Below are 26,481 nucleotides of genomic sequence, written 5' to 3'. Positions count from 1 at the left end.
GACTTTGGGGAAGAGCCAGAAGTTGCAAGGGGGCAGATATGGTGAATAAGGTGGATGAGGACATGCTGTAATGTTTTTGACAGAAATTGCCACATACCAGAATTGATGTGTGACATGGGAGTGTTGTCAAGATGGAGGATGATTTACAACATATTTTAAAACACACCTTCCTTCTGCCATAGCTCACATCTGACTGACTGCACCAAACAAGTTGAAACTTGTCACACACTGTTACTAAGGGGTTTGACGCACTGCTTCCCATATTGAAGATCCCTGCCTTTCCGTTGGATGGTGCTTGGCAGCAGCATTTACTGTATTTTACGATCACAATGGAAAGACTCTGTGACATACATCGTTTCTGGTATGGCAATTTCTGTCAAATAAAAACATTACAGTGTGTCCTCATCCACCTTATTCACCAGATCTGGCACTGTGACTTCTGGCTCTTCCCCAAAGTCAAAAGGACCATGAAAGGTAAACGTTTTGAATTGATTCAGGACATCGAGGCAGCCATGACAGAGAACTAAAGACACTCGTGAAAAAGGTTTCCAGAATTGCTTCAGAAAGTGGCAAGAACGATGGGATAAGTGTGTTTGAAGTGAGGGGGAGTATTCTGAGGATTAATGGCAATGTCTTTTACTGTAATAAATTCTTTTTTAAATTTAAACTTAAATTTAAATTTAAACAAAGAAAAGGTATTCTTTGATCACACCTTTAATTATAGAGAACACTAACGAATCCACCAAAAAACTATTAGAACTAATAAATTCAGTCAAGTAGCAGGATACAAAATTCATACTCAGAAATTGGTTACATTATTATATACCAATAATGAACTACTAGAAAGAGAAATTAAGAAAATAACCCCATTTACAATTACATTAAAAAAATACCGAGGAATAAATTTAAGAAGGTAAAAGAACTGTACTTGGAAAACTATAAGACACTGAAGAAAGAATCTGAAGATACAAACAAATGGAAGCATATTCTGTGCTCATGGATAGGAAGAATTACCATCATTAATCAAAGCAATCAACAGATTCAGTGCAATCCCTATCAAAATGCCAATGGCATTTTTCACAGAACTAGAACAAATAATCCTAAAATTTATATGGAACCACAAAGGACCCTGAATAGCCAATGCAATCTTGTGACAGAAGAACAAATTTGGAGGTATCATGCTACCAGATATCAAACTATAATACAAGGATGTGGTAATCAAAACAGCATGGTACTGGCATAAAAACAGACACATAGATCAATAGAACACAAAACAGAATAGAGAGCGCAGAAATAACTGATGCCTATGTGGTCAATTTATGACAAAGGAGGCAAGACTAAACAATGGGGTAAAGACAAGTCTATTCAATAAAGGTGTTGGGAAAACTGGATACATACAAAAAATGAAACTGGATCACTTTCTTATACCATATACAAGAATAAACTCAAGATGGACTACAGACTTAACTGCAAGACCCAAAACCATAAAACTTAGAGAAGAAAGAAAATATAGGCAGTAAACTCTTTAACATCTTGGTAATATTTTTTTGGATATGTCTACTCCGGCAAGGGAAATAAAAGAAATCACCACTAATCACCAGGGAAATGCAAATTAAAACCGCAATGAAGTCACCTGTCAGAATGGCTATCATCAAACAAGTGTTGGAGAGGATGTGGAGAAAAGGAAACCCTCACACATTGTTGGTGGGATTGTAAATTGGTGTAGCCACTATGGAAACAGTATGGAGGTCCCTCAAAACAATTAAAATCAAACTACTGTATGACCCAGCAATTCCACTTCTGGGTATTTATCTGAAAAAATGCAAAACACTAATTCAAAAAGATACATGCATCCCTATATTCACTGCATTACTTACAATAGCCAAGATATGGAAGCAACCCAAGCATCCATCGATAGATAAATGGATCAAGATGTGATACATATAAAGGGTGCCAAAAAATGTATACACATTTTAAAAAAGGAAAACTGTATTAAAATTGTAATACTCAATATATACTGATAATAAAAGATGAATACAAGTCGCGTTAGACTTCTGCAATTACAAGAGGGGATCTAAGTGATTACCATCAGAGTCCAGACACTTCTGATTATGGCGAACAACTGCTTGAGCAATGTTGATCAAAGTGTCCACTTGTATACATTTTTATTTTTTTGGCACCCCTGGTATATACAATGGAATATTACTTGGCCATATAAAAGAATTAAATCTTACCATTTACGACAACATGGATGGACCTAGAGGGCATTATGCTAAGTGAAATAAGTCAGAGAAAGACAAATACCGTATCTCACTTATATGTGGAATCTTAAAAATAAAATAATTGAACAAACAAAACAGAAACAAACTCACAGATACAGAGAACAAACTGATGGTTGGCAGATAGGAGGGAGTTTGGGAGGAATGGGTGAAAAAGGGGAAATGATTAAGATGTATAAATTGTCAGTTATAAAAACAGTCACAGGGATGTAAAGTACAGCATAGGGAATATAGTCAATAATATTGTAATAACTATGTATTGTGCCAGATAAGTACTAGACATATTGGATTAATCACTTTGTAAGTTATATAAACGTCTAATCACTATGTTGTATACCTAAAATTAATATAATATTGTATGTCAACTGTAATTAAAAAACTTTAAAAAGAAAAAAAGTAATTTGTGACTAGTTTCAAAGAAATGGGAATTTGTGTGTATGTATATAGAGGGTGCCAAAAAAATGTACACACATTTTAAGAAAGGAAAAAACTGTATCAAAATTATGCTGATGGTAACCACTTTGATCACCTCTTGTATTGCAGAAGTCAAACGGGACTTATATTCATCTTTTGTTATCATTATATATTGAGTATTACAGTTTTATTTCTTAAAATGTGTATATACTTTTTTGGCACCCTCTGTATATGTTGTACACAGCACGAATGAATATAAAGTATAATTTTTCACAAAAAGGAGTTATGAAAATTATAATTGTAAGCAGACTTTAAAGACACAGCGTTGCTTAATTTCCTCTTAAATTCAGGTTTAATGTTTTCTTTTGTAAATAAGAAAAAACTATTGGCTCTTTTTAAAGTAAAGGCAAAGTATGAAGTGTTTAGATCTGTGCTGAATATCATAGGCTCAGGGACTTAAGGCCCATTCTGAAATTCTAAATTTAGTAAGCACTTGTCTACACTCATATTTCTGTGGCGTCTTTGCAGTTTTAGCACTTAAGAATTTCATGTCCCTTCTCTGTATGAAGATTCCAAGAACAGTAATTATAGGAAGAGAGAGAGTTTTGCCCAAAGACTTTAAAAAATTTTGGCAAGTACTACTAAACAATATTCATAAAGTTTGTAAGATGGTTGGTAGGCTTGAAATTGGCTATGGTGGGAGTTTTCACCTCATAGAACTTGATGAATGTCACACATTGGGGTCTCCCTCTGCTCTTGAGAGCCAGTTGTTAAACACCAAGTGTGCCTCTTTCCTCATGCTTGTTCTCCTAATAAACTAGTGGGGAGACTAATGTCATGGGGGCACAGGCCATGTCTTCTTATCTTTACATATATTGTAGCACCTAACACAGGGCCCAGTAGTACTCAATGACTATTTATAAATTATAGAAAGAATGAATAAAATGGGTTAGGAAACTGTTATGCAGACAGCCCACTTCCTCTAATCCCAATTTGGCTCTCCAGAGGCAAATCCCTTTGGGGTAAATATAGTTGGGACTTTCCTAGGATTGGATATAGAGTCTGAATCCTATTTGTGACAGAGTTTGGTCTCAACTCTACCCTTGATCTCGCTGACCTCCTTTGGAAGAAAAAGTGAATAAAACACAATGTATATTTAAAAAGTTAATAAATGGGCCAGCCGAGTGGCACGATGGTTAAGAACTGGCTTGGGATGCCAGAGGGCCCCGGTTCGGATCCCACATATGAGGGCCAGTGACACTGCCCTCTACAGCNATTTGACAAAAGAGATAAGATGGTGGTAGTGCTTTCCTTTCCTTCGCTATTTTTGCTGCAAAGACAATGTACTATCAGAATAGGATAAAAATACTTCATTTATCAATAACGTGTAAAAGTATAAAGGATCGTTATGCAAGAATGAAGGGTCTGTCATGAAACTTAAGAATTATAAATATCGCAAATGTTTTTTAAAATGGCAAATATGTGTAAAGATTATCAAATATTTAGAGATCTTAGTCTCATTAAGAAAAATGACACTAGCTATTACTGTTATTAGCCTAGCAATTACTGTACAATTATTTAAAAATAAAGACTTTATTTGAATGCTAATCTAAAAAACTTATTTTGGAAACAATTTATGAGAAAAGGAAAATAATACATTCAAGCTGTGTTCTGCTACTCAACAGGTAAAAATTATATAAAAGCAGAAGGAACTGTCATGTTAGACAATGGCTGTTATATTATTGGCAGTAACCTTAGAAAACCAAGTTCACGTCAGTTTTCTTTCCGCTTGACTACATTATCTGGTTTTGACATACTTCTTGATCTCATCTTCTACTACTTTTTCCTTTGCTTTATACCACTCAGTAGTGCAGAACTCCTTGTATTCCTTGACCACATCATACTTTTAGCCCGACATGCCCATTTCCTATGCCTGGAAAGCTCTTCCCTGGCTTTGTCCGCCAGGTGAAGTTTCATGTTTTTGAAGTAATTAGCAGAACATGCTTCCTCAGTTAATCCATTCCTAATTTCTCCTCCTCACGATCCTCTCCCACTTTAATGAAAACTATTCACCTTTACCATCTTATTTTGTAATATCACTATTGCTGGACTCGTCAGAGTGCACTTCAATCACTGACTTTTTCATTCATTCATTCATTCACTCATTCATTCATTCACTCTCTCACTCACTCCACAGGGGTCTTCCTTTCTCCTCCACCAGACTGTAAACTCCTTGAAAGCAGTGACTGTCTTTCTATCCCTAGCTTTTTTCTCATAGTGTCTCTCATACAGTAGGTCGTCATTAAATATTGGTGAATAAATCAAAGATCCAAAATTGCTTTGCGACCTTTTTTTGGGAGTGAATACATCCTTTTTAAAAAATTTAAATTTGTCATTAGTACACTGAGTTCTTGGTGGATAGTAAAAATTTAAAATATCTCTCGAATACAATGATAATAGAAATAGAAGTTGGCTATGTACTGAAGTCCTTTTTGTGAGTTCCCACAGTTCAAATATAAGTGAAGTAATTATTCTTAGTCCATATTAGAACTTTAAAAAAGATAATCTCTAGAGAACATTAAGAGAAAACAAAACTGATAACTTCTCAAAAAATCTAACAATGGCCTAAAAAAAAATTCTATAAATATTGAAAGTAATTACAACTCACTACAATTAGGGTTGAAGTAAATATTTTGCCCCACTGGCTGTGGCAATTTTTTTTAATTTAGAAAAATTAAAAAATTTTTCATAAATTCTACAATGGTATGTGATAACGAACTTCATTAATTCTATTTAAGTAGCCATCTATAGTAAGAAAGAAAAGGGAAGAAACTTTGTGAAACTGTCCACAGACGAAATCAAATGCAGGGTAATTTCAAAACCATTTAGGCAGATTTCCAAAACTGCTCTGGACACCATAAAAATAAAGGTAATAATATCCTTGAAAAATAATACTTAGAAATTCAAATATTTGGATTTTTCCAAAGGCCATCTTTAGTGGGTTTATCTCCAGGATCATTTATTGAGAATATTTTAGGACAGTATGAACTAGAAGAATACAACAATGATCTATCATTACTTTCAGGAAAATTAGCAAAATCAGCAAAAAGTTTTATTCAGCAACAAGCCTTGCCTTGATGGAGAATACAGAGATTTGCTTGGAAAAAGCTGCTGATGGGTACAGTTGGGACTAGAACCTTGGTCATTTAATAGTCTAGTGCTCTTTCTACATCCAATCTCAATGATCTGAGTTTTGCATGGAGAAAAACAAAGGTTTAAGAGGTATTTTAGTTAGCTCAAGGATGGCCAACACAATAAATATTAGCTTAAATTTTAAGATTGGTAATTTCTGAAAAAATGTTAGTATACTAGAATATCATATGTAGTATAGTAAAAATCCTTGGCATGTTCTAAAATAAAAATAAGAAAACAAACTACATTGGCTTTTTAGTTCTAAAAGGCCTTGAAATATCTTCAGACATTCTGAGGCAATATCATTAAACAGGATTTTGAAAAAATAATGAAAGAGAATTTTACTGAGACACAGAATTTGGGTAGATATATTTTGCAGGTACATCTCAAGAATTTCATTACTGCTATTATCAGTAAAGTGGCAAATTTTCCTGGCAATTTTAAGTATCCCATTGACTAGTAGGCACTACTCATTTATAAGACAAAAATAAACTATACCGCTTACCTTGGTAAATTAATACTCCATTTCTTTCCTACAGTAGCTAATTTCTTCAAGAAATATGTTGTCTAGTTCACATGCAGTAAAAATAAAATTCCCCTAATAGCATGATTCTTGATATTAGCATTGTTTTATTTGTACTGTTAATAGAAATTCTTCTACAAGCCTGCAACAGGTTATGCCAAATTATTGTGTATAATTTTTATGATGCCTTATATTAATGAAATTCTTTAGTAGTTGATACTATCTACACCATGAAGGAAAAGCTGTGATTTGTCAGAATAGACAAAGCTGGGCTTTAATCCATCCTTTTAACCATACTGCCAAGTCTATATTGTTTTCACTGCGTCTCAATTAGGAGACAGGCAGGACACCTGGTACTTCTTTATCTAAGTCCCATGGGCTGCCAGATGACTCAAAATCCATAACAGGTGCTAAGGCAGTGTGAGCATAGTCCTATTATTGAAAGCTGGAGTTGAATAAAATTTGGACCATATATAATTGCTCATAAATCAGTCAATTACTAAATGAAAACATTAAAAAGTTGATAAGCCCAATTCTACCAAAGTCCATGTAAATACATTAAAAAATATTAATCTTAACTAAATGGGATTAAAAATTTAAACCTACCTAAACGTTCTGAAGATCCTTCCTGATTTAATAATCCAATAATCACTGGTTTCTAAAAAGCACTAACATGATTATTAAATATGTTTATCTATTTCACTTTCATGATAGTTGTATGAAGCAAAACATCTAAAAGAAAGTTACCTGAATTTCAAATTTAAAAAAATTAAAATTATTGAATCTCATTCTGATTAGATCTACTTGAAAATATTATAATTAAGTCATAATGAGACTTTCATAATTAGAGAACTACTTCAGAATCACCAGTGTTAGAGTTTAAAAAACATGGAGGGGAAAAAAAAAAAGGTGGAGGGGGAGACTAGCAACAATCACTCTGTGTTGTACCTTTTGGGAACAAAAATTTTGGTACATTAAAGTTAAGGAAATGAAAGTATGTGTTTGAATTAAATACTAAACTTGGGTTCTGTCAGAAGATTGCAAAAAGGAAAAAACTAACTAAAGTGAAATTTTACAGTATACAATTACTTAAGTGTTATCTCAACCTAAAATGTGCACTAACTTAATTAAGATTTTGTTTAAATGCTAAAATTATGGGGAGTACAAAAAAGTGATTTATTATCATGTTAAGTAGTAACAAAGTACAGCAAACTGTCATTTAAGACAGTGTCATAGAATCTATGATAAACAGTATATTGGCTTAAACTAATGCATTATATGCCCCCGGGGAATAACAGGCTTAGAGACTGGATTTTAACATCAAAATCTACCCATTAATCTTGACTTAAATATAATCTATTCTGCAGTAAAAGGAAGAATGGGCATTCAATGAATTACTGTTTTTGAAATATTGCACTGGTGCCCATTTACTAAAATCATTTAAGGGGACATGAGGAGATGGAATACTAGTAAATTTTACAGACTGTTACTAATTTTGCAAAACATGCATCTCATTTTAAAAAATTTATAGATTTAAAAAGTCTTAAGATATCTCCCTCTAGTCCTTTGAAAGGATAATACTTATAAATTATAATATTGCAATATAATTTAGTCAACTTAAACTCAGCTGAAAAAAAGAATCACCTATGGAAATAAACTGTGAAGTTCAGGATCCTGGGAGCTGAAATAAACTTGAGTTTTTTAAAGGTTCTAGACCGTTTTTGTGCATCAGAACCACCAACTGCTTGATTAGACTGACCAGAAAAAAAATGGAAAAGCTAAGAGTAGTGTTTATACCAATATCATGGCATACAATGCTTCATAAAAAAGGAAACAACCCTCACATTTAAAAAGATATCCAAAACAATTAAACAAGAAAGAGATCACCATGAATGACTGAAATAGTTTTGTTACTCATTTAAATGATAAGTCTGGTTTAACGATTTGTTGACTAGTTTACCTTTAGTGCATTCATTATTTTAGCACTTGAAATTCTTACCCATAAAGTTTATTTACATTTCTATATTTATATAGCTTATACATATTCAGATGGTATTTGGGAAGTCTAAGAAGCACACTGTAAAGGAAATTAAGCCAAATTTGTGTTTAGCCTTATCTGATATATGAATTGTGGTGGTTTTAATCCACTTTCCCTTAAATTTTTAGAAAGGTTTAAAAAATACATCATTTTCATCTAAACAAAAAATACCATAAAGCAAAGCTGACATTTGCTATAATCTGGTGGGCTGCAAAATAGTGACATGTTAACAAGGAATTGCTACAAGTGGTTGCTTAAATGTATTTATTTGCTTTCTTTTCGATAGTAGGTATGTGCTAAATAAAAGGCAACACTCCTATCAAGACAGTAAGTAAATGTAGAAACATCAGTTCCCCAACAGCTCTTTCTGCTCTTTCTGTTTTCCGAACAGCAATTAGTAAAGCAACCCCTTCCCCTCCTCCCTAGTGCTGTCAAGCTGTTCAGAGCAGTTTGCAACTCAACAATGGTACTATTGTGCATGCTCTCTGGGCTTCCTTCCCACAGAGAGTTAAATGGGCAGTTCCTGCTGCCCATGATTGGTGTCCAGTGAAATAATACTCAAGAGCCAGGTTTTATCAGCTTCACGCCAAAGAAGTGAAGCCAGGGAACCCAAGCCTTCATATCATACCGGACCATATGCCAACCCTGATGGCCCCAAAGGTTTATCACGAAGAATCAGGATCCATCATGTCCCTTGTGAAATTTCACTTCACATACCTTATGTGAAAGGCAAAGCTTCGCTAAAAACCGAACCTTCTTTACAATTGGCATGAACAGATGGACGGTAACAGTGGTTTGGCAAGCAAAAGTTAAGATTTAAATAGGCTGTATTCTAGGCTGTGTGTGAGAGGAAAAGCAGTTAGAAGAAAAATGGGGAGATTTGTGACCCAGAGTTTAATTTTAATTCCATTATTGAGTTATTAAAAATTCAATAGCAAAAGCCTTTATGTTTATTAGAAGGAAAAGAATGGATTAAAAGCACTGAGATTCCTATATCAAACAAGGTTAAAGACTAATTTCAGCTTTACATTCTTCATTCTCCGTTCTGAAATCCCCAAGCATCTGAATCTACTGCTGTTTTTATATTTAAACAAAGACTAGAATAAAACTTGCACATTATGTGGTAGGTGTGGTGAATAATAATCTGAGCATACCAGTACACCCTCATCACTAATATCAACAACATAAGGGTTTAAAGGAGAAAAAAAAAATCCCTGTTGTAGTACAGGTGAGAAGTTAATAAAGATGGAAATAGTGAAACTTCAAGTTTTGTTGTTTTGGGGAACAGTTTACCCATCATCTGATAAGGGTTCTCTATCTTCCTTCTGGTGCACTATGATATGACCCAACTGTCTAGATTGGCATATGTGGATAATACTGTCACACCGTATTTGACAAAAGAGATAAGATGGTGGTAGTGCTTTCCTTTCCTTCGCTATTTTTGCTGCAAAGACAATGTACTATCAGAATAGGATAAAAATACTTCATTTATCAATAACGTGTAAAAGTATAAAGGATCGTTATGCAAGAATGAAGGGTCTGTCATGAAACTTAAGAATTATAAATATCGCAAATGTTTTTTAAAATGGCAAATATGTGTAAAGATTATCAAATATTTAGAGATCTTAGTCTCATTAAGAAAAATGACACTAGCTATTACTGTTATTAGCCTAGCAATTACTGTACAATTATTTAAAAATAAAGACTTTATTTGAATGCTAATCTAAAAAACTTATTTTGGAAACAATTTATGAGAAAAGGAAAATAATACATTCAAGCTGTGTTCTGCTACTCAACAGGTAAAAATTATATAAAAGCAGAAGGAACTGTCATGTTAGACAATGGCTGTTATATTATTGGCAGTAACCTTAGAAAACCAAGTTCACGTCAGTTTTCTTTCCGCTTGACTACATTATCTGGTTTTGACATACTTCTTGATCTCATCTTCTACTACTTTTTCCTTTGCTTTATACCACTCAGTAGTGCAGAACTCCTTGTATTCCTTGACCACATCATACTTTTAGCCCGACATGCCCATTTCCTATGCCTGGAAAGCTCTTCCCTGGCTTTGTCCGCCAGGTGAAGTTTCATGTTTTTGAAGTAATTAGCAGAACATGCTTCCTCAGTTAATCCATTCCTAATTTCTCCTCCTCACGATCCTCTCCCACTTTAATGAAAACTATTCACCTTTACCATCTTATTTTGTAATATCACTATTGCTGGACTCGTCAGAGTGCACTTCAATCACTGACTTTTTCATTCATTCATTCATTCACTCATTCATTCATTCACTCTCTCACTCACTCCACAGGGGTCTTCCTTTCTCCTCCACCAGACTGTAAACTCCTTGAAAGCAGTGACTGTCTTTCTATCCCTAGCTTTTTTCTCATAGTGTCTCTCATACAGTAGGTCGTCATTAAATATTGGTGAATAAATCAAAGATCCAAAATTGCTTTGCGACCTTTTTTTGGGAGTGAATACATCCTTTTTAAAAAATTTAAATTTGTCATTAGTACACTGAGTTCTTGGTGGATAGTAAAAATTTAAAATATCTCTCGAATACAATGATAATAGAAATAGAAGTTGGCTATGTACTGAAGTCCTTTTTGTGAGTTCCCACAGTTCAAATATAAGTGAAGTAATTATTCTTAGTCCATATTAGAACTTTAAAAAAGATAATCTCTAGAGAACATTAAGAGAAAACTATTTTCAGACATACTGGTTTCAATCCCACAGAACAAACTTCCTTCATTATTATCAAAAGTTTATTACATATCAGAGAGATTTATATTTATTGCCTTTATATCTTTTTGAAAGAACACAGGCAGATTTGTTAGATCCAAACTCACATTTTTGAAGGTATGCAATACAATAGTCCTGCAATGATTGTAAGGAAACCTCTTAAAATACCCATAACAGGCATACACTGCCATTCAACAGACAGACATACACTGCCCTTCCTTGAAAAGAATAGCTGAACAAATTAAAATGAATGTAGTAAGAAATATATTAGAGTCACGATAGAAGTGTTGCACATATCTAGAGCCCCTGTTTAAACAATTACTCTGTGTGCATACACAGACAATAAGGTTTGGCAGAATAATCCTGGCCAAGGGGATGTCTAATCACAGGCTTTTCATCAAGAAATCCTTCAGTAGCAATGCCCACTGTTTTTAACACAGGAGACTTAAATGCTCCCGTCACAGAGCAGATTGTTAGGTAAATAAGGATGTTTGTCTGCTCCTAGAGAAGTCCCACTACAATGATTAATATAAAAGGCGCAAAGGGCTGCAAGCATTTCAGGGGCCACAAAACCTGGGTCACTTAGATGATAGGGCATTTTATTTAAAGAATTCTCTTCCTTTGAAGCATGAATGATCATAATCATAGATCTTAGACTGTTTAACAAATAACCAATTTGTCCATGAAGTTTAAGACTTTCATTTAGAAGTTTATGGAACAAATGGCACTTAGAAGATATTGAGAGCTCCTAATGATGGAGGTGGTGCCAAAGCTCAAGGGATAACACAGAGGACCTCAGCAGTGTCTCGGCTCCCATAGCTGGACCCTGATGCCCTCCTGTGGCCACCACCTTCCTTGTCCTTCAGCACAAAGTGGGAACCTTCAGGGCTACAGCCATGTGCTGCCTCCTTTGTGGGGAGGACACCAAATTGTACTCTCTTCATCTGTCACTGTCATCAAGTCAAAGGTGTCTGAACTCACTTTTCTCCTTAACATATTCCTCTTCCCTCTCAGAAGTGGAGGGAAAAACCTCACTGGTTATTGATCTCTGAAAATTATCTTCATTAAACAATAATGTCCGCTAATAAAAATATACTGATTAATCAGTCAAAATACAAAAGTCTCGTGTGTGTGCTATTCTGGCTCGCTCATATATCAGAGGCAATTTCTTCTGTTCCTTGATTTCCTTTTCTTATCTACCTGACATGCTCTTACATTGTAGCCTAGATTAATACAAACCACAAATTATAATGACAACGAAACAAAAACAAGCAAACTTAAAAATACACTGTCAAGTGAATATCAATTTTCTGTTAGGAAAAAATGAATAGTTAAGAACCCATCCATCCATGAATCCATCTACCCTATACTATTACAACAAACTACTAGCCACCTACCACTGTGCTAGAAGTTAGTGAATCAAGGATACATAAGACTTATTAATATGAGCACACACATGGTAAGTCCAATAACAAAACGTTATGAGGCAATGTATTGCTTAGTGAAGCAAATTTTTTTTTTACAAAGTTATCTTATTGGGGTCATGCAGAATGAGTATATTAGGTGGAAAAGAGAGGGGTGTTCTTGGGGCAAAAACACGGGCCTAAAAGAACAGAAGGCATTTAGGGATGATAAACATGGTTTAGTGGGACACATATAGGGTCTCCTGAGTGTCAGTGGGAGATAGTGGGAGATGAGACTAAGGGTGGGGGGTGGAGTTGGCGAGGAGTACAGAGTATGTCTGACAAAACTGCAGTGAGACATATGAGGTTGGGAGGGTAAACTAACAAGAATTGCTTGCAGGTAGTCAAAAAATTTAGATAAGAATTTCAATAAAGCCAAGAGCCATCATAGCTCTGAGTATACTTAAATCTGTGTTTCAGAAGAATACTGCCAGTGTCAACGTGGAGGATAATAATAATGATAACATCACCAACTATGAGATAGCTACCATTTCCTGAGCTCTTGCTACATGACAGGCTGCTTAGTGCTTCAAGTAGATAATCTCATTTAATTCTACAACAATCCTGAGTTTGGTACTCTTACCAGATTAAAAAAAAATTAGACATAAAGACAGTGATGTAATTAATAAATGGTTCTAGATTCTGAAGCCCATGCTTATATCCCAACAGTCAGCTTCCAAATTTTAAAATATAAGTAATTTATAAATTAAGCACGGTCCATACTTATCAATATTATCTTCTAAGGAAATGATCTGCAAAAGACAGTAGATACATAAAATTATGTAGTTTCTCAATAAACTCATTTTCTTCTATCATGAAATGGCAGCAATATTGATGAGCCTCACTAAGAGGTTTTATAATGTTCTATCATAATGAATGGTAAACTACATTAGTAGAGCCAATCAATTACATTTCATTTCATTTTGGCTCTCATACTTTTGCATCAGGTTCTTTACATTTGAGTAGTAGAAGAGTAGGGATAACAAACTGTGACTAATGGAAGAATGATCATTGACTTCTGGTAATTTGTCTGATAAAGTTAAACAGAAACCCAATTCTGGCATTTAAGAAAAAGTCAAATCTAAACAGATTAGAAGAAATCAAATAATATTGGTTTGGAAGGAAAGAATATTAAATCTAAGAAGAAAGTGTGTTTTAAAGATGCCATTTAATTTTAGAACATCCCCAATACTGTACATTTCAGAATATTACATGCATATTATATACATATATGCACACATAAAACCACAAAATATAAATTAAAAGAATTAAAATAGGCTGCATTCCATCTATTCAAATCTCACCCTTTGAGGCCCAGATTTCCTATACATTGTTCCCAGATTTTTTTTTACTTTTTCCTTGGAACTTCCATGGCATTTTATCTATAACCTTACTATGTCTGACACATTGTATTTTGTGTCATAATTATTAACATACATATTACTGTCTCCCCTATTAAATTACAAGCTTACTGAAGACAAGATTACCATCTGATTTGTCTTTGCATCTCTCTCAAAAATCTTTACCACTACCATGTAAGTGATCAATAAATAGTGTTAATAAAAGAAAAGCAGAAAGTTCTATTTTTTGACTGGGTGGTTAAACTGTAATTATTCACATGCAGTACATTCAGGATTTATGTACTTTCCTCAAATTATATTTTTCAGTAAGAAAGTTTAAAAAAAAACTGAATGGGCCAGCCAAGTGGTGCGTTGGTTGGGAGCTGGCTTGGGACGCCAGCTCTGAGCAGCGGGGCCCCAGTTCGGATCCCACATGGGGGCCGGTGGCGCTGCCCTCTGCAACTGGGATGGTGAACAGTGGCTTGACCTGGAGCTGGGCTGCCATGGGTCGCCAGCGACGGTATAGGCTGCAGCCCCTGCTGCAGTGGGCTGCCATTAGCTACCGTGTGTGCTGGCAGCTGGCATGAGCGGCTAGCAGCCAGTGTGAGCTGCCGGGAGCTGCTGTGAGCAGCTGTCCAGAGGCCAGCGACTGATCTGCCTCACCCAGGAAGAGCGCAGTGATAATACCAACATGGGCCAGTGAAGCAACATCCTCCACAGCTGGACTAAGGAACAAAGGGATGGCAACTTGTCTGTTCCCCTCCCCCAATTCCCCAATTAAAAAAATAAAATAAAATAAAAAATAAAAGCTGAAGAAAAATAGGACATGTGAGATGTTTAATTTTATGTCAACTTGACTAGGAGATAGTACCCAGTTTTTGGTCAAACACCAGTCTAGATGTTGCTGTGAAGGTATTTTTTAGATGTGATTACCATTTAAATCAGGAGACTTTAAGCAGAGTATTCTCCATAATGTGGGTGGGCCTCATCCAATCAGCTGAAGGCCTTAAAAGATTGAGGTTCCCAAGGAAGAAAGAATTATACCTCCAGATGCCTTTTGACTCAAACTGCAACATCAACTCCACTAAGGAACTCCTGCCGATTCCAGACTTGCTAGTCTCCACAATCATGTGAACCAATTTCTGAAAATCAATCTTTTTCTATTGATTCTGTTTTCTTAAGAACCCTAATACAACATAATTACATGTTGTAACTTCTGATAATTTCCATGTATAATAAACCTCACATTAAAAAAGAAAAAGAAATTGTATATACATGATAGCATCATATTTAACATTTGTACATGGTCAAAATGTCTCTAGGATCAAAATAAATAATTGCTTTAAAAAATCTTTATTTAAGAAATGGAGTCATGATAGCTAAGATCATAAATTAATGCTTTGGAATTATTCCCAATGCAAAAAGGTAAAAACAAAACAAAACAAAAACCCAACACAAAAAACAAAGAAACCCCAAAACAAAATAAAACAAACCAGTACCTCCCTCCCCCCAAAAGCCCCAAATTCTGCGTCTCTTTCTCTCTCAGTAGGTAACTAATAAATGATAGCTAAGATCAACCTGAAATACCCCTCAGGTCCAATGGCTAACCAGAATCTGCCTCCTCTTCCTCCCCAGTGTTACACTTCAATTGTAATTGCATGCTCAAGCCAACAAATTGAGCTCAAGACAAAAAAGTACCTAGCTGACAAAGTCAGAGATCGCAAGAAAATGCTTTTCAAGTGCAAGTAATGCAAGAAATGACAAGTGAAGTGAAGGAGAGGTTTCAAAGCTTGAAAGACAGTCATCAATACTGACAGATTACTGTAATTCTGGCTGCCAGCACGATCGATTTGGGCAGCATATGACAATCAATATTGTCCTCATTTAGTGAACAACATTAGATTCATAGTTACAGAAGATGTTCCAAGGATAAAATTTAAACTGTATTTAATGATCATAAGTAGCACAATTTATGCTGTGGAATCTTAGTGGGTACTTTTACTGGGCATAAAATAACTGACACAGCAGTATAATTATCCAAGTATAATTGAGTTTATTACATATTCTTTTACCCCCTCACTTCTCTTATGAGGATTAAAGTAGTAACTGGTGTTTTTCAAAGCCTACTTTTATCTCAATTTCTGTTAAGTTTTATTGATCTGTTTTAGAACACATGATTTTTTCCTATCCAGATTGGTCAAAAACATACATTTTAAAATTTAATACATTTCTGAGCTATGTTTTTATTCTTTAAAATTAAAAGATATATCTATATTTCAATATCTTAAAACAAAAACATCTACTACTTGTAATTTATTAAATAAACTTTCATTTAAAAATCAAGTACTTTTCCCTGACATTTAGAATTAATAGAGAACTTTCTGAATCCCTGTGAAAGATGACTACATGCTTTTCAGGTTAGCAAAGGCAAGGAATATCTCTACTATATACTTAAACCACTATGGAAAAATAATTTCCATATAGCTTCTAAATTCAAGCTTCCAAGTCTGGAAAAATTTGTTTGATCTGATTTAATGTTTTTACTCTGAGTATTCCAGAAGTGATTTTGCTCACAGAAAATGTTCATATTTGCTATGCAAATATTTAAAATGTTCCTCTTTACTGTTTTCATCTAAAATGATCTCTCTTCATCTTAGAATTTTCTCCAATGTGGTATCTATTAATATCTCAGCAAGATTTAACTATTAAGAACTTCATGAAGCAGGCCTGAAAATCCAATCAAATCAATTAACCCACCAACCAAGCAAACATAAAAACCCAATTAGGCAATTCCTTGGTGTTGGGTAGAGTTGTTTTATATTGACTGTAGTCTTTACACGTAACAGAATTACTCACTGCACAAAATAGTGTACGTACCTTATTTCATTTACTAACCACATCCAAATTCACTAACCCATGTAATCTTCACAAAAATTCCAAGATGGGTATTAGCATTTCTTTTCAGATGAAAAAAGTAAGTAAGGTTTAGAGATTCTGTGACTGAACCAAGATGGCAAGGCAGAGCTTGAGTTAAAAATCAACGTTTTCTAACTACAAATCCAACTATCATACCTCTACTGTAACATGCAAATCTGAAATAGCTCCCAAGTGTATGAATTTAGGAAAATTAAGCCATCTCCCCAACACGTTTAATTTTGCATTTTTTAACTACTTGGTAAAGTGTGCATCTTAAATGTTATTTGTATTTTGGGCCAGAAATAGTTTATGTTTGCTCAATAAATCGAGTTCCTGCTTTATGACACGAGGCAAATAGAGTTTTGTATTACAGTCTAATGTCTCTCTCACCACCTGCCCAAAAAATTTAAGGCATTCTTTGAGCTGCGTCTTAAATAAAATGGTAAAGGACACTGCCCTCAGCATTAACATCAGGATCAGGTGGACTGTAAAGGGCAAAGGTCCGAAGGAAACAACTTCACTGGAGCCGACAACGTGGATAAAATGAGTTAGTGGGTTACAATCTGTATATTCCTTGTAAGGTCAGTTACCTTTATAGAGATTACAGGAAATAATATACTGACTCTACATTTCACTACAATGACCACTTCAAACCTGAGTTTTCAACTTAAAGTAAGTGAAGATAAAGCTGCCATAAATAAGAAATGTTATGTCACTAAGCTTAATCAACAATAACATGCCATGATCCACCTATAATTCCATCTCACAGTATCAGAATACATGAGTAATTACATAGGAACCAGATTGCTTAAGTTAATTTTCATCAAAAGAGGAAAATGTATGCAGCAGACTTACAATAAATCCATTTCATGTGGAATAGAACATAGAATATTTTTAAAAGCCTTTTCTGTACAGCTTAAATCTATAATTTATTATATAAAAGAAAAATCATTAAAATGTTTTACATCATATAGAAAAAGTAAAGGAAAACACAAACCTATTTTAGAAAGGAATATCAGAAAACAATTTAAAAATTAAAACTGTATGCATATTGTGTCCCAGGCACTGTTCTAAGAACTTTATACATATTGATTTATTCAGTTCTTACGACACTGTGAGACAGATATCATCATTCTCATTTTATATATAAGGAAACTGAAGCTGAGAGAGGTAAAATAACTTGTCTAAGGCTACACAGCTAAGAAAGTGGTGGCCAGCATTTTAGTCTGGGCAATCAGGCTCCAGAAACCATGTTCTTAAACAATGCATGTCCTCTTATACTTCCATGTCTCTACGTTGTTCCTTCTGCTTCTGGAATTTTCTTAATCTCATCTACCTGATGAGCTCTTCATTATCCTTCAAGGTTGGTTCAATCCTCACATTTCTCAAAAGTGTTTCCCAACACCACCACCCCTTCCAAATGAATGAGAGGGCCCATGTTATTAAAATTCCAGAATATTCTGTGTAACTCTATTAGAGCACATGTAAGCACATATACTGAAAATAGTATACAAGGTTGGACAGTGAAGTTCGTGAACTTCACTGTCTGACCTCCTATTTCTTCAACTAGACTGAGTACTTTGCGATTACTGTTTTGGTTATCTCTTCTGCATATGCAGAGTAGCAGAGTGCCTAGCACATAACGGGGCTCTAATTTATCAATCAAAAGATAAGTACTGATTTAAAAGTATATAAAAGAAAACACATCATTCAAGTATCATAAATGCTCAAACACTGGGGAGGAACTCCATCATCTATATATCAATAAACAGAAATTCAAAGGTATTAACAACACATTAGAAATATTTACCTTGGAGGGTACACATATATTAGAGTAGAAACCATACTGTTCAAAAGGATACAAGTTTTGATACAGTGGAATCAGAGATTTCAGAGCACGGCTTGCATTTATAGCTGTTGCTCGAACCATAATGGGTAGGACATTTCCATTCACAATAGCACCATCAAAAAGTGGGCCAAAGAAGGGAACCTGATTGAAAAATCAGAACATAATTTTATACTAAAATGGGAGAAAGGCTGTAAATAAGAACAATCAAGATACTGTTTGCATACAACGGTGTTTCTGCTTCCCCTTTAGTTCTTCCTTCAGTAGAAATACTATTCAAATTCAATTCTTTTCCATGAAGGGTCATTTACACCAGGACAACAAACAAAAAATGCCAAAGATCTACAAAGTTTCCATTAAAAAAAACTGTGTGCGGGCCAGCCAAGTGGCTCAGTTGGTTAAGAGCTTGCTCAAGAGTGTGAGCTCTGAGCAACAGCAGTTCGATTCCTGGCCCGAGGTGAGCTGCTAACAGGTGGCAGGATGGCTCAGCTAAAAAAACCCAAAAAACTGTGTGCTTCATGCTTCATATAGCTGACTAAATAATTTACGATTATAGTCCCTGCCAATTTTCAAATTTTTGTAGCTTCAATTGTACAAAAAAATCCAACACTGGAAATAAATTCCTTTTCCTCCACTGAGTATGAGACACAGGAAAGATATATTCTTACAGGCAGCAAGTTAGTTTTGTATTGTTTTTGTGATATACCAGCTTTACTACAGAACCTAAAACACTTTTATTACATGGTTTATCAGGAAAAATAATCTATGTTTTGATAACTGTCATTTTTATCAGGTGACTGACAATTTCAAGTTATTCTATTTGAATATAGTGTGTATAAATGGCAGCTGAAGGCAAAGATATGAGCTGTGGATAATACAGTAAATATTACAGGCTTGTGATCATTTTTTGTCTCTGCTGTATGCTATTCTTTTATTTTTTACAAAAGGAAAACCTACTGAAATGTAAAAAACATTCTTAGCTTGTGTTTTGTACAAAATAGGAAGTGGGCCACAGTGTGTTGACCTCTGGTTTAGATGAACCTTTAAAAACCTGGCCGTAAGCTTAAATACACACATGGGTAACTTAATCCAATTCAAGAAATTCTTAGGATTCATGATCTACTGTCACAAAGTAAGTTTTCTGTAAACTAAAAGTATTCAATTAAAAAAAAGTAAGAAAGATACCAAAATACTATCAAACTTTAATTATTTTGAAAGAAAATACTTACGCAAGCATGTTTCAATCCTACAGTGTAAGGCATCCAACTAGAACTACTTGGCTTTTTAATTTTTTTTACTTTTTAGAATTCTTTTATTAATGACATGACTAAATAATCATATAATCTTAATAAGATGTATCAACTAAAAATGTTGGAATCATTTGTTCCTGTTCTAAAGGGAATGGTTACTTCTGTGTCTTTTAGGAAATGGTAATCATCCTCTTAATAAATGGTAAATCTTTTTGTGAGCTTAGCATAAAGGAACTTCCGCTCTGGCAGTACCAAACCTTCTCCCATTTGAACAGTTTCTTGCTACTTTTTTTGTTTCAGCTCCTAAACCAGATTAAGACAATTCACATAGCTTCCAGAGTCTGTGTCTCATTTCCCACCATTTTCACAACTTGATGCCTAGTCTAATTCTTTTGAAAGAAGAAACTCATAAACCTATATAGAACTCAAAATATATTATTAAAATGTAAGATAAGAAATTCTTACCTCTGGTTTTTTCATTATCTGGATACTGAACATGTGATTTTTCATTGGATATATTACAATAAGGACATCACCAAATTCTGTAGGAATAATTCCTCTCCGGTAGTCTCTAGTATGCTCTGACCAAACAATGTGTACTTCATCATTTCCTAAATGTCTCAACTGGAAAAAAACAAAAAAATAGTTCATAGCGCTTTAAAAAAGCCCTGTGAGTAGTCCTACAACATACTACAAAAAAGATTAAAAGGTAAAGAAATAAACTATATTTTAAAAATTTCATTTGAGGGCCGGCCGAGTGGCGCGTTGGTTAGGAGTTGGCTTGGGACGTCAGCTCTGAGCAGCAGGGGCCGGGTTTGGATCCCACATGTGGACAGTGATGCTGCGCCCTCTACAGCTAAGATGGTGAACAACAGCTCGACCTGGAGCTGGGCTGCTGTGAGTCGCCAGTGAAGGCTTAGGCTGCAGCCTCTGCTGCAGTGGGCTGCTGGAAGCTACCGTGAGTGGCTGGCAGCTGTGTGAGTGTCTGGCAGCCCCGAGAACTGCCAAGAGCCGCTGTGAGCAGCCGTCCAGTGGCTGGCAACCAATCTGCCTCATCCAGGAAGAGTGCAATGATCACAATACCAACATGGGCCAGTGAAGTGACATCCTCCACAACTAGACTGAAGAACAGAAGGACAGCAACTTGTCTGTTCCCCTTCCCCGATTCTCCAACGATGTTCCCCTTCCCCAAATCCCCAATAAAAATCTTAAAATTTTTTTTCATTAGATCATTTTTCACAACTTATGAAACACAAACACTCAAAGACATCAGGAGACACTGCAGAAGACCAGATAATTTTTAACGGTCTGTAGTGAATGGGAAACAGAGAACACAGATAAAAAAGATTGACATACAGACCAAATATTCTTCTTAACTAGGAATTGTACCAATCCTCCACTACCAACCCTTTTAAAAGACTGTTTAAAAGAGTGTTTTTAAAAAGTGATTGGTCTGAGATTCTTCTTTCTTTTCTGATCATTCTCTGAAAGTGCTAATGAACTGGCCTAAAGTTGGGAAAAGAAAGAGAAGTAAAAGAAATAGATAATTCATTAATTGGATAATCACCTATTGAGTATGAGAAAGCTGACTATATTTGGTTTAAATTTACTTCCAGGTTTTCTTTGCCTATGAAATTCTTCCAAATAGATTTCTTGAGATTTGTTAAGACTTCAAGAAGTTATTTAAATATCTGTGACACTTACAAATGTGTTTTTGGCAATCAGAGAGAGTTGACATTATGGTGATTTAAAATTATAAAAAAGCAAAGCATCCAAAAGCTGAATTTTTAATAAGTTATTAGGAAAATGAACTTAATGTCCCTTAGTCCTGCATTTTCTTCAGAGAGATTACTGTATAAACATGTATTTCAATATAAAATTTGGTTTTCTTAGTACACTGATTCTGCCACTGCAAACATTTGAGTCCATTTTTGGTGCATAGCTCACATAGGCTTTTCCATTACTTTCAGATAACTGGAGACACTTGTATATAGGAAAGTCTGAAACAGAAAACTAGGATAAGTGTCATTAATATTTTTAATATGAGCTAATGTACATACAGGTGATTTCTATTTCTGAAATATGCAATTTATTTCAGCTTAAACACCACAGGTAGAAAAAAAGTTAAATGTATACTTTAAAAAAAGGAGTTAAATCCCAATTAATGAAAGGCTCTCTTCTGTTACCCTTTAACCCTAGAGTTCTTAACCTAAGTTCAAGGGGTCTGCAAATATTTAAAAGTTATTTGTAAAATTTTATTTATTCATTTTTCTGAGGAGAGAATCTATCAAAGTAGGAGTATGTAATACAAAGAAAAAGCCAAGGTAAAGTCCTGAACTTTAAAATTTGTATTCCTAAGCAAGAAATGCTTTCTCAGATATTTTGATGGATTATAAGATAGAGGCAGCTATTAAAGATAGTGCTTTGATAAATCAATAGACCAGAATCTATTATTTTAGAAATACAATACAAAGATTTTATTTTATTTTATTTTTTTAGGTTTAAATAGATTGACAATTCTTTTCTAGTTTTGGAAACCATAAATGTGCTTATTGCTCTAAATACATGATGGCAGGCCTCAAATATAAAAATATTGTTTATTTTAAGTTTTAATTCTAATTATTTACACCACGCACACTTGAATGATATAAATGCAGGACTTAGGCTTTGTGACATCTTTAAAAACCAAAAAAGATTACACAACTCAGAAAAGCCATGGTTCTATAATTTCATTTTTTAATCAAAATACTTTAAAAATATCCTTCCTATACAGCCATCCCCATGTGTCAGCTTCCCTAATAGGTTTATGTTAACTGAATACAAAAGAAATGTGAAATAAATTTAACCAGGAGGGATGATCCAATCTAATTTTGATACATTAATGTCATATGCTGTACATGTTACAATAGCAGCCAGATCTAATACTAAGCTCCAGGCTATACTGAGATTTCCAAATGGCAGATTGTTCTAAGTGATATCAAGTATAATTGAAGTAATAAACGATAGTAAAAGCTGAGCACACTGTCAGGAAGAATTTAAGTATTTACTTTTTAAAATTAAATGAGTTAGGTTAGGAAAGACAGGACAACTGAAATAATGCAGGTCTCAATTTACAGAAAATTCCTTTTATTTATCTGCTACATTAACCCTTGAACTCTTGCCAAAGCTATCTATAATTTCTAGTGCCCACTTATCTAAAGAAACGAGAGAAAAGGGCGACTGTAGTTTTATATTATAACCAAGGCTTCTCTTCAGATATCCACTACAGAGTATTAAAAGTCTGTTATAGAAGTTTAATGGAAAAGAACAACACATTTTTACCAAGATGTCGTAATGAAGATATTTGTGGCACAGAACCATGTGTCTAACAAAGTCATTCTATACATGTTCAAGCATTTTAAGGGAAAAGCTTCAATAACATCCTTTATCATTTATACTCAAATGCTAAAAAGTAGTTATTTTATGCTGTCATGATGAGGCATATTTTTATATCTTTATGTCTTTAAAAACCTGCTGTATAATAATTAAACACAAATTGAGAAACTGCTAGTCATTGCTATGTATCTTAGAAATATTTTTAAAACTACTGAAAAGATCAATTTTGAGTGGTTAACAGTTAATAGAAATTTCCTAAGTGTATTTCACATATTTATTTGACATAAAACATTTATATATTTTATTTATTCCTTATCTCCTATAGACTTACAAGATTGTGTCCTATTTATACTCAGTAGGTTTTCCTATACTCTAAAAACACTCAAAGGAGTTCCTACCTACATGTTTTTGTACCCAGATGCCAATCACTTCTGAAACAGAGTACATGGGATAGGCCTGTTAAAATAATTGTCAACCAACTACTCTTCCAAATTCACTTTCTATTGCTGCTGAAGTTATTCTGGAATTTAAGGTACATAACATAGGCTGCTGATAATCATGAAGATAAAGCAGTTAAGAGAAATTCAACAGAAAATAATTTAGTGAACAGAACAAAGTAGTAGTAGTCACATTATGGAAGAGTAGTTGGTTACCATTATAGAATATTGGTCCTGGAAGAGACTTTAAAGCTCTAATTTCCCACCCCATATAAGAACTCCTACTGTGATATTCCTAACAAATAATGCTCTCTCTGCTTGAATACCTCTAAGATTAGGAAGCTTACAAATTCACAAATCAGCCATTCATTTTTAAAGAGCTACCATCATTAGAACATTCTTCATATTAAGCTAAAATCTATCTTCCTGAAGCTAATTCTTCCAAAACGAGATTTACCAAATAAATCCAATCTATATATCCTATATATTATCTTTTCTGATATTTGGAGATCAGTCTAATATGTATTTCAACTTTTCCATGATAAAAGTGACCTTAGTTCCTCTTATAGTTTACAAACCTATTTATTATCTTGGATTATTACCTCAGTTTATTGATGTTTCTATTAAACTGTAGTATCTGGAATTAATATATGTTCTGATACAACCAGCCCATAGTGGGACTACTACTTCTTTGTTCTGTTCACTAAATGATTTTTTGCATTTTTATGATGTTGGCTCAAATAGAAGTTGTTGTCAATTCAAACCCCTAAGTCTTTTTCTTACAAAGTTCTTTTAAGCAGGTACAACTGACTGCTAGAACTAAAGAGAGAAATGCATATTTATTCTTATTAAATTTTACCTTGCTAGGTTTAAATTAGCTTTAAGCCTATCAAGGTCTTTCATTAGCCTGATTCTGCTATTCAATGCGCTGCTTCTCTCTTTCCCAGATTTGGGTTATCCTTAAATTCAAAGTGTGTCTTCATTTAGATTTTGGATAACAGTGTCAAATGGGACAGGTTTGGGTTAAGAGACTAATAGCAAGTCATTACAGATGTTCCTCCTGGTTTAAAAAAAAATCCACATTTATTAAATGCTTACTATTCTAAATGCCTTGTGATAATTTACTTAATTTTTAAAACAATGCTACAAGGTAAGTATAATTATTATTTTTACAGGTGAGGAATTGAAGCTTACAAAGATAGAGCAACTTGCCTAAGGTCACATAACTAGTAAGTGGTGGAGGTGAAACCCAGGCAGGCTAGATCCAGAAACCAGACTTTAACCACTTTCCTATATTGCCTCTCATTAAATAATTAATTTATGTCTCTAGATAAGATTATACAACCAGTTACGAATATACTAACCGAACTATTATTACGACCACATTTCTTCAACTTGTCCACAACAAATGACTTAGTTAAATGCCTTCTACCGTATATGGCCTTCCCTAATCTAGTAATCCTATTAAAACAAATTAAGTTACTTTGATGTGATTTGTTACGGTGAACTCATGGTGGCTCCTAGTGATCACTACTTCATTACCTAAGTGCTCACAAACCATCTGTTTAATAATCCTGTTTTGCCAGGCATTGACATGGAGCTCATGAACATTAGTAATTTTTGTAGTTGATGGCCTGTTCAATGTCTTTTTATGAAAATCAGATGTTTGCCTATCTTATAGCAGTATTCTCATTTTCCAGGATTATTAGCAGAGATTCCAGAGTCAATTCTACATTTCCTCGGGGCCATGGAATACCATTCACCTGGACCTGACAACTGGAATTCATGTAAAGTAACTATTGGGTTGTCGGAAAAGTCATGATGCATTTTTGCAAAAAAAAACATAGAAAAATATGTCATGACTTTTCCGACAACCCAATATATTGTCTCTTCCACAAAGTCAGCTTACTCTATGACTCCGCCATTTAAAAGCACCTAACAACTCATTATAATTACTCAGGGTGAAAGCCTGACAGTCTTCAATTTCTGTTTTCCTTTCTGTATTCCTAATAAGCTTATCATTTCTACAAAAGGCCAGATGCAAGTATTCCTGCACACCTGGACGAGTGCATGAGTTCCTAAAAGGCCTTCTCTCCTTCTTCTGTGTCTGTCTTTCCTATCTACTTTCTTTCAAACATTAGGAAAACTGAGAGCTGAGTAAATGCACTTTGCTGTAATAGCTATTGTAGATATAACAGTGAGGATAAACAGACATAGTCTCTGTTTGAGAAGCTTCAAGTCCAGTAGAGGAGACAGAGTAAAATAACTAAGCAATAAATGAATACTGAACAATATAGATAATGCTCTAAATATACTTCCCTGAATGCAAGTAACAAGGAAAACTGATCTATAATGACACTTAAAGAATGCCGAGAAGCTAATCAGGTTAGGCAGTCACTTCAGGAAGATAGTGGTGTATGCACAGAAATTGAAACTGAGTAATACTTACTGCCCAAGCCCACACTGTTTCCCTCGTCTTCTAGACACTCATAAATAGCAAAACATACACTATCATATACTTCTAAATCATGTGAAAAACCCTACTTCATACATTCTTATAGTCAAACATGTTTTCACACGTTCACTTCCTGTCTGTATCATTTATTATTATTATTTTTAAAGATTTTTTATTGGGGAATTGGGGGAGGGAAACAGCATTGGGGAAT

The 26,481-nt window shown here is 34.4% G+C and overlaps 1 protein-coding gene across 19 annotated transcripts in view; it reads right to left on the bottom strand.

The window, feature by feature from the left end:
* Positions 1-26,481, bottom strand: part of RALGAPA1 (Ral GTPase activating protein catalytic subunit alpha 1) — a 233,500-nt gene that overhangs the window by 18,542 nt on the left and 188,477 nt on the right. For all 19 annotated transcript variants that reach the window (XM_019644706.1, XM_019644714.1, XM_019644710.1 and 16 more), the window contains 2 exons: positions 20,469-20,627; positions 18,770-18,897 (listed from right to left, as the gene is read on the bottom strand). In XM_019644706.1, the coding sequence (XP_019500251.1) occupies positions 18,770-18,897; positions 20,469-20,627 (287 nt within the window). The remainder of the gene's footprint in view (positions 1-18,769; positions 18,898-20,468; positions 20,628-26,481) is intronic.

The sequence above is a fragment of the Hipposideros armiger genome, unplaced genomic scaffold, assembly GCF_001890085.2.
Source record: "Hipposideros armiger isolate ML-2016 unplaced genomic scaffold, ASM189008v1 scaffold_90, whole genome shotgun sequence".
Classification (NCBI taxonomy): domain Eukaryota; kingdom Metazoa; phylum Chordata; class Mammalia; order Chiroptera; family Hipposideridae; genus Hipposideros; species Hipposideros armiger.
Note: the sequence above shows the minus strand (reverse complement) of the source record. Positions and strands in the feature narration are given on the sequence as shown.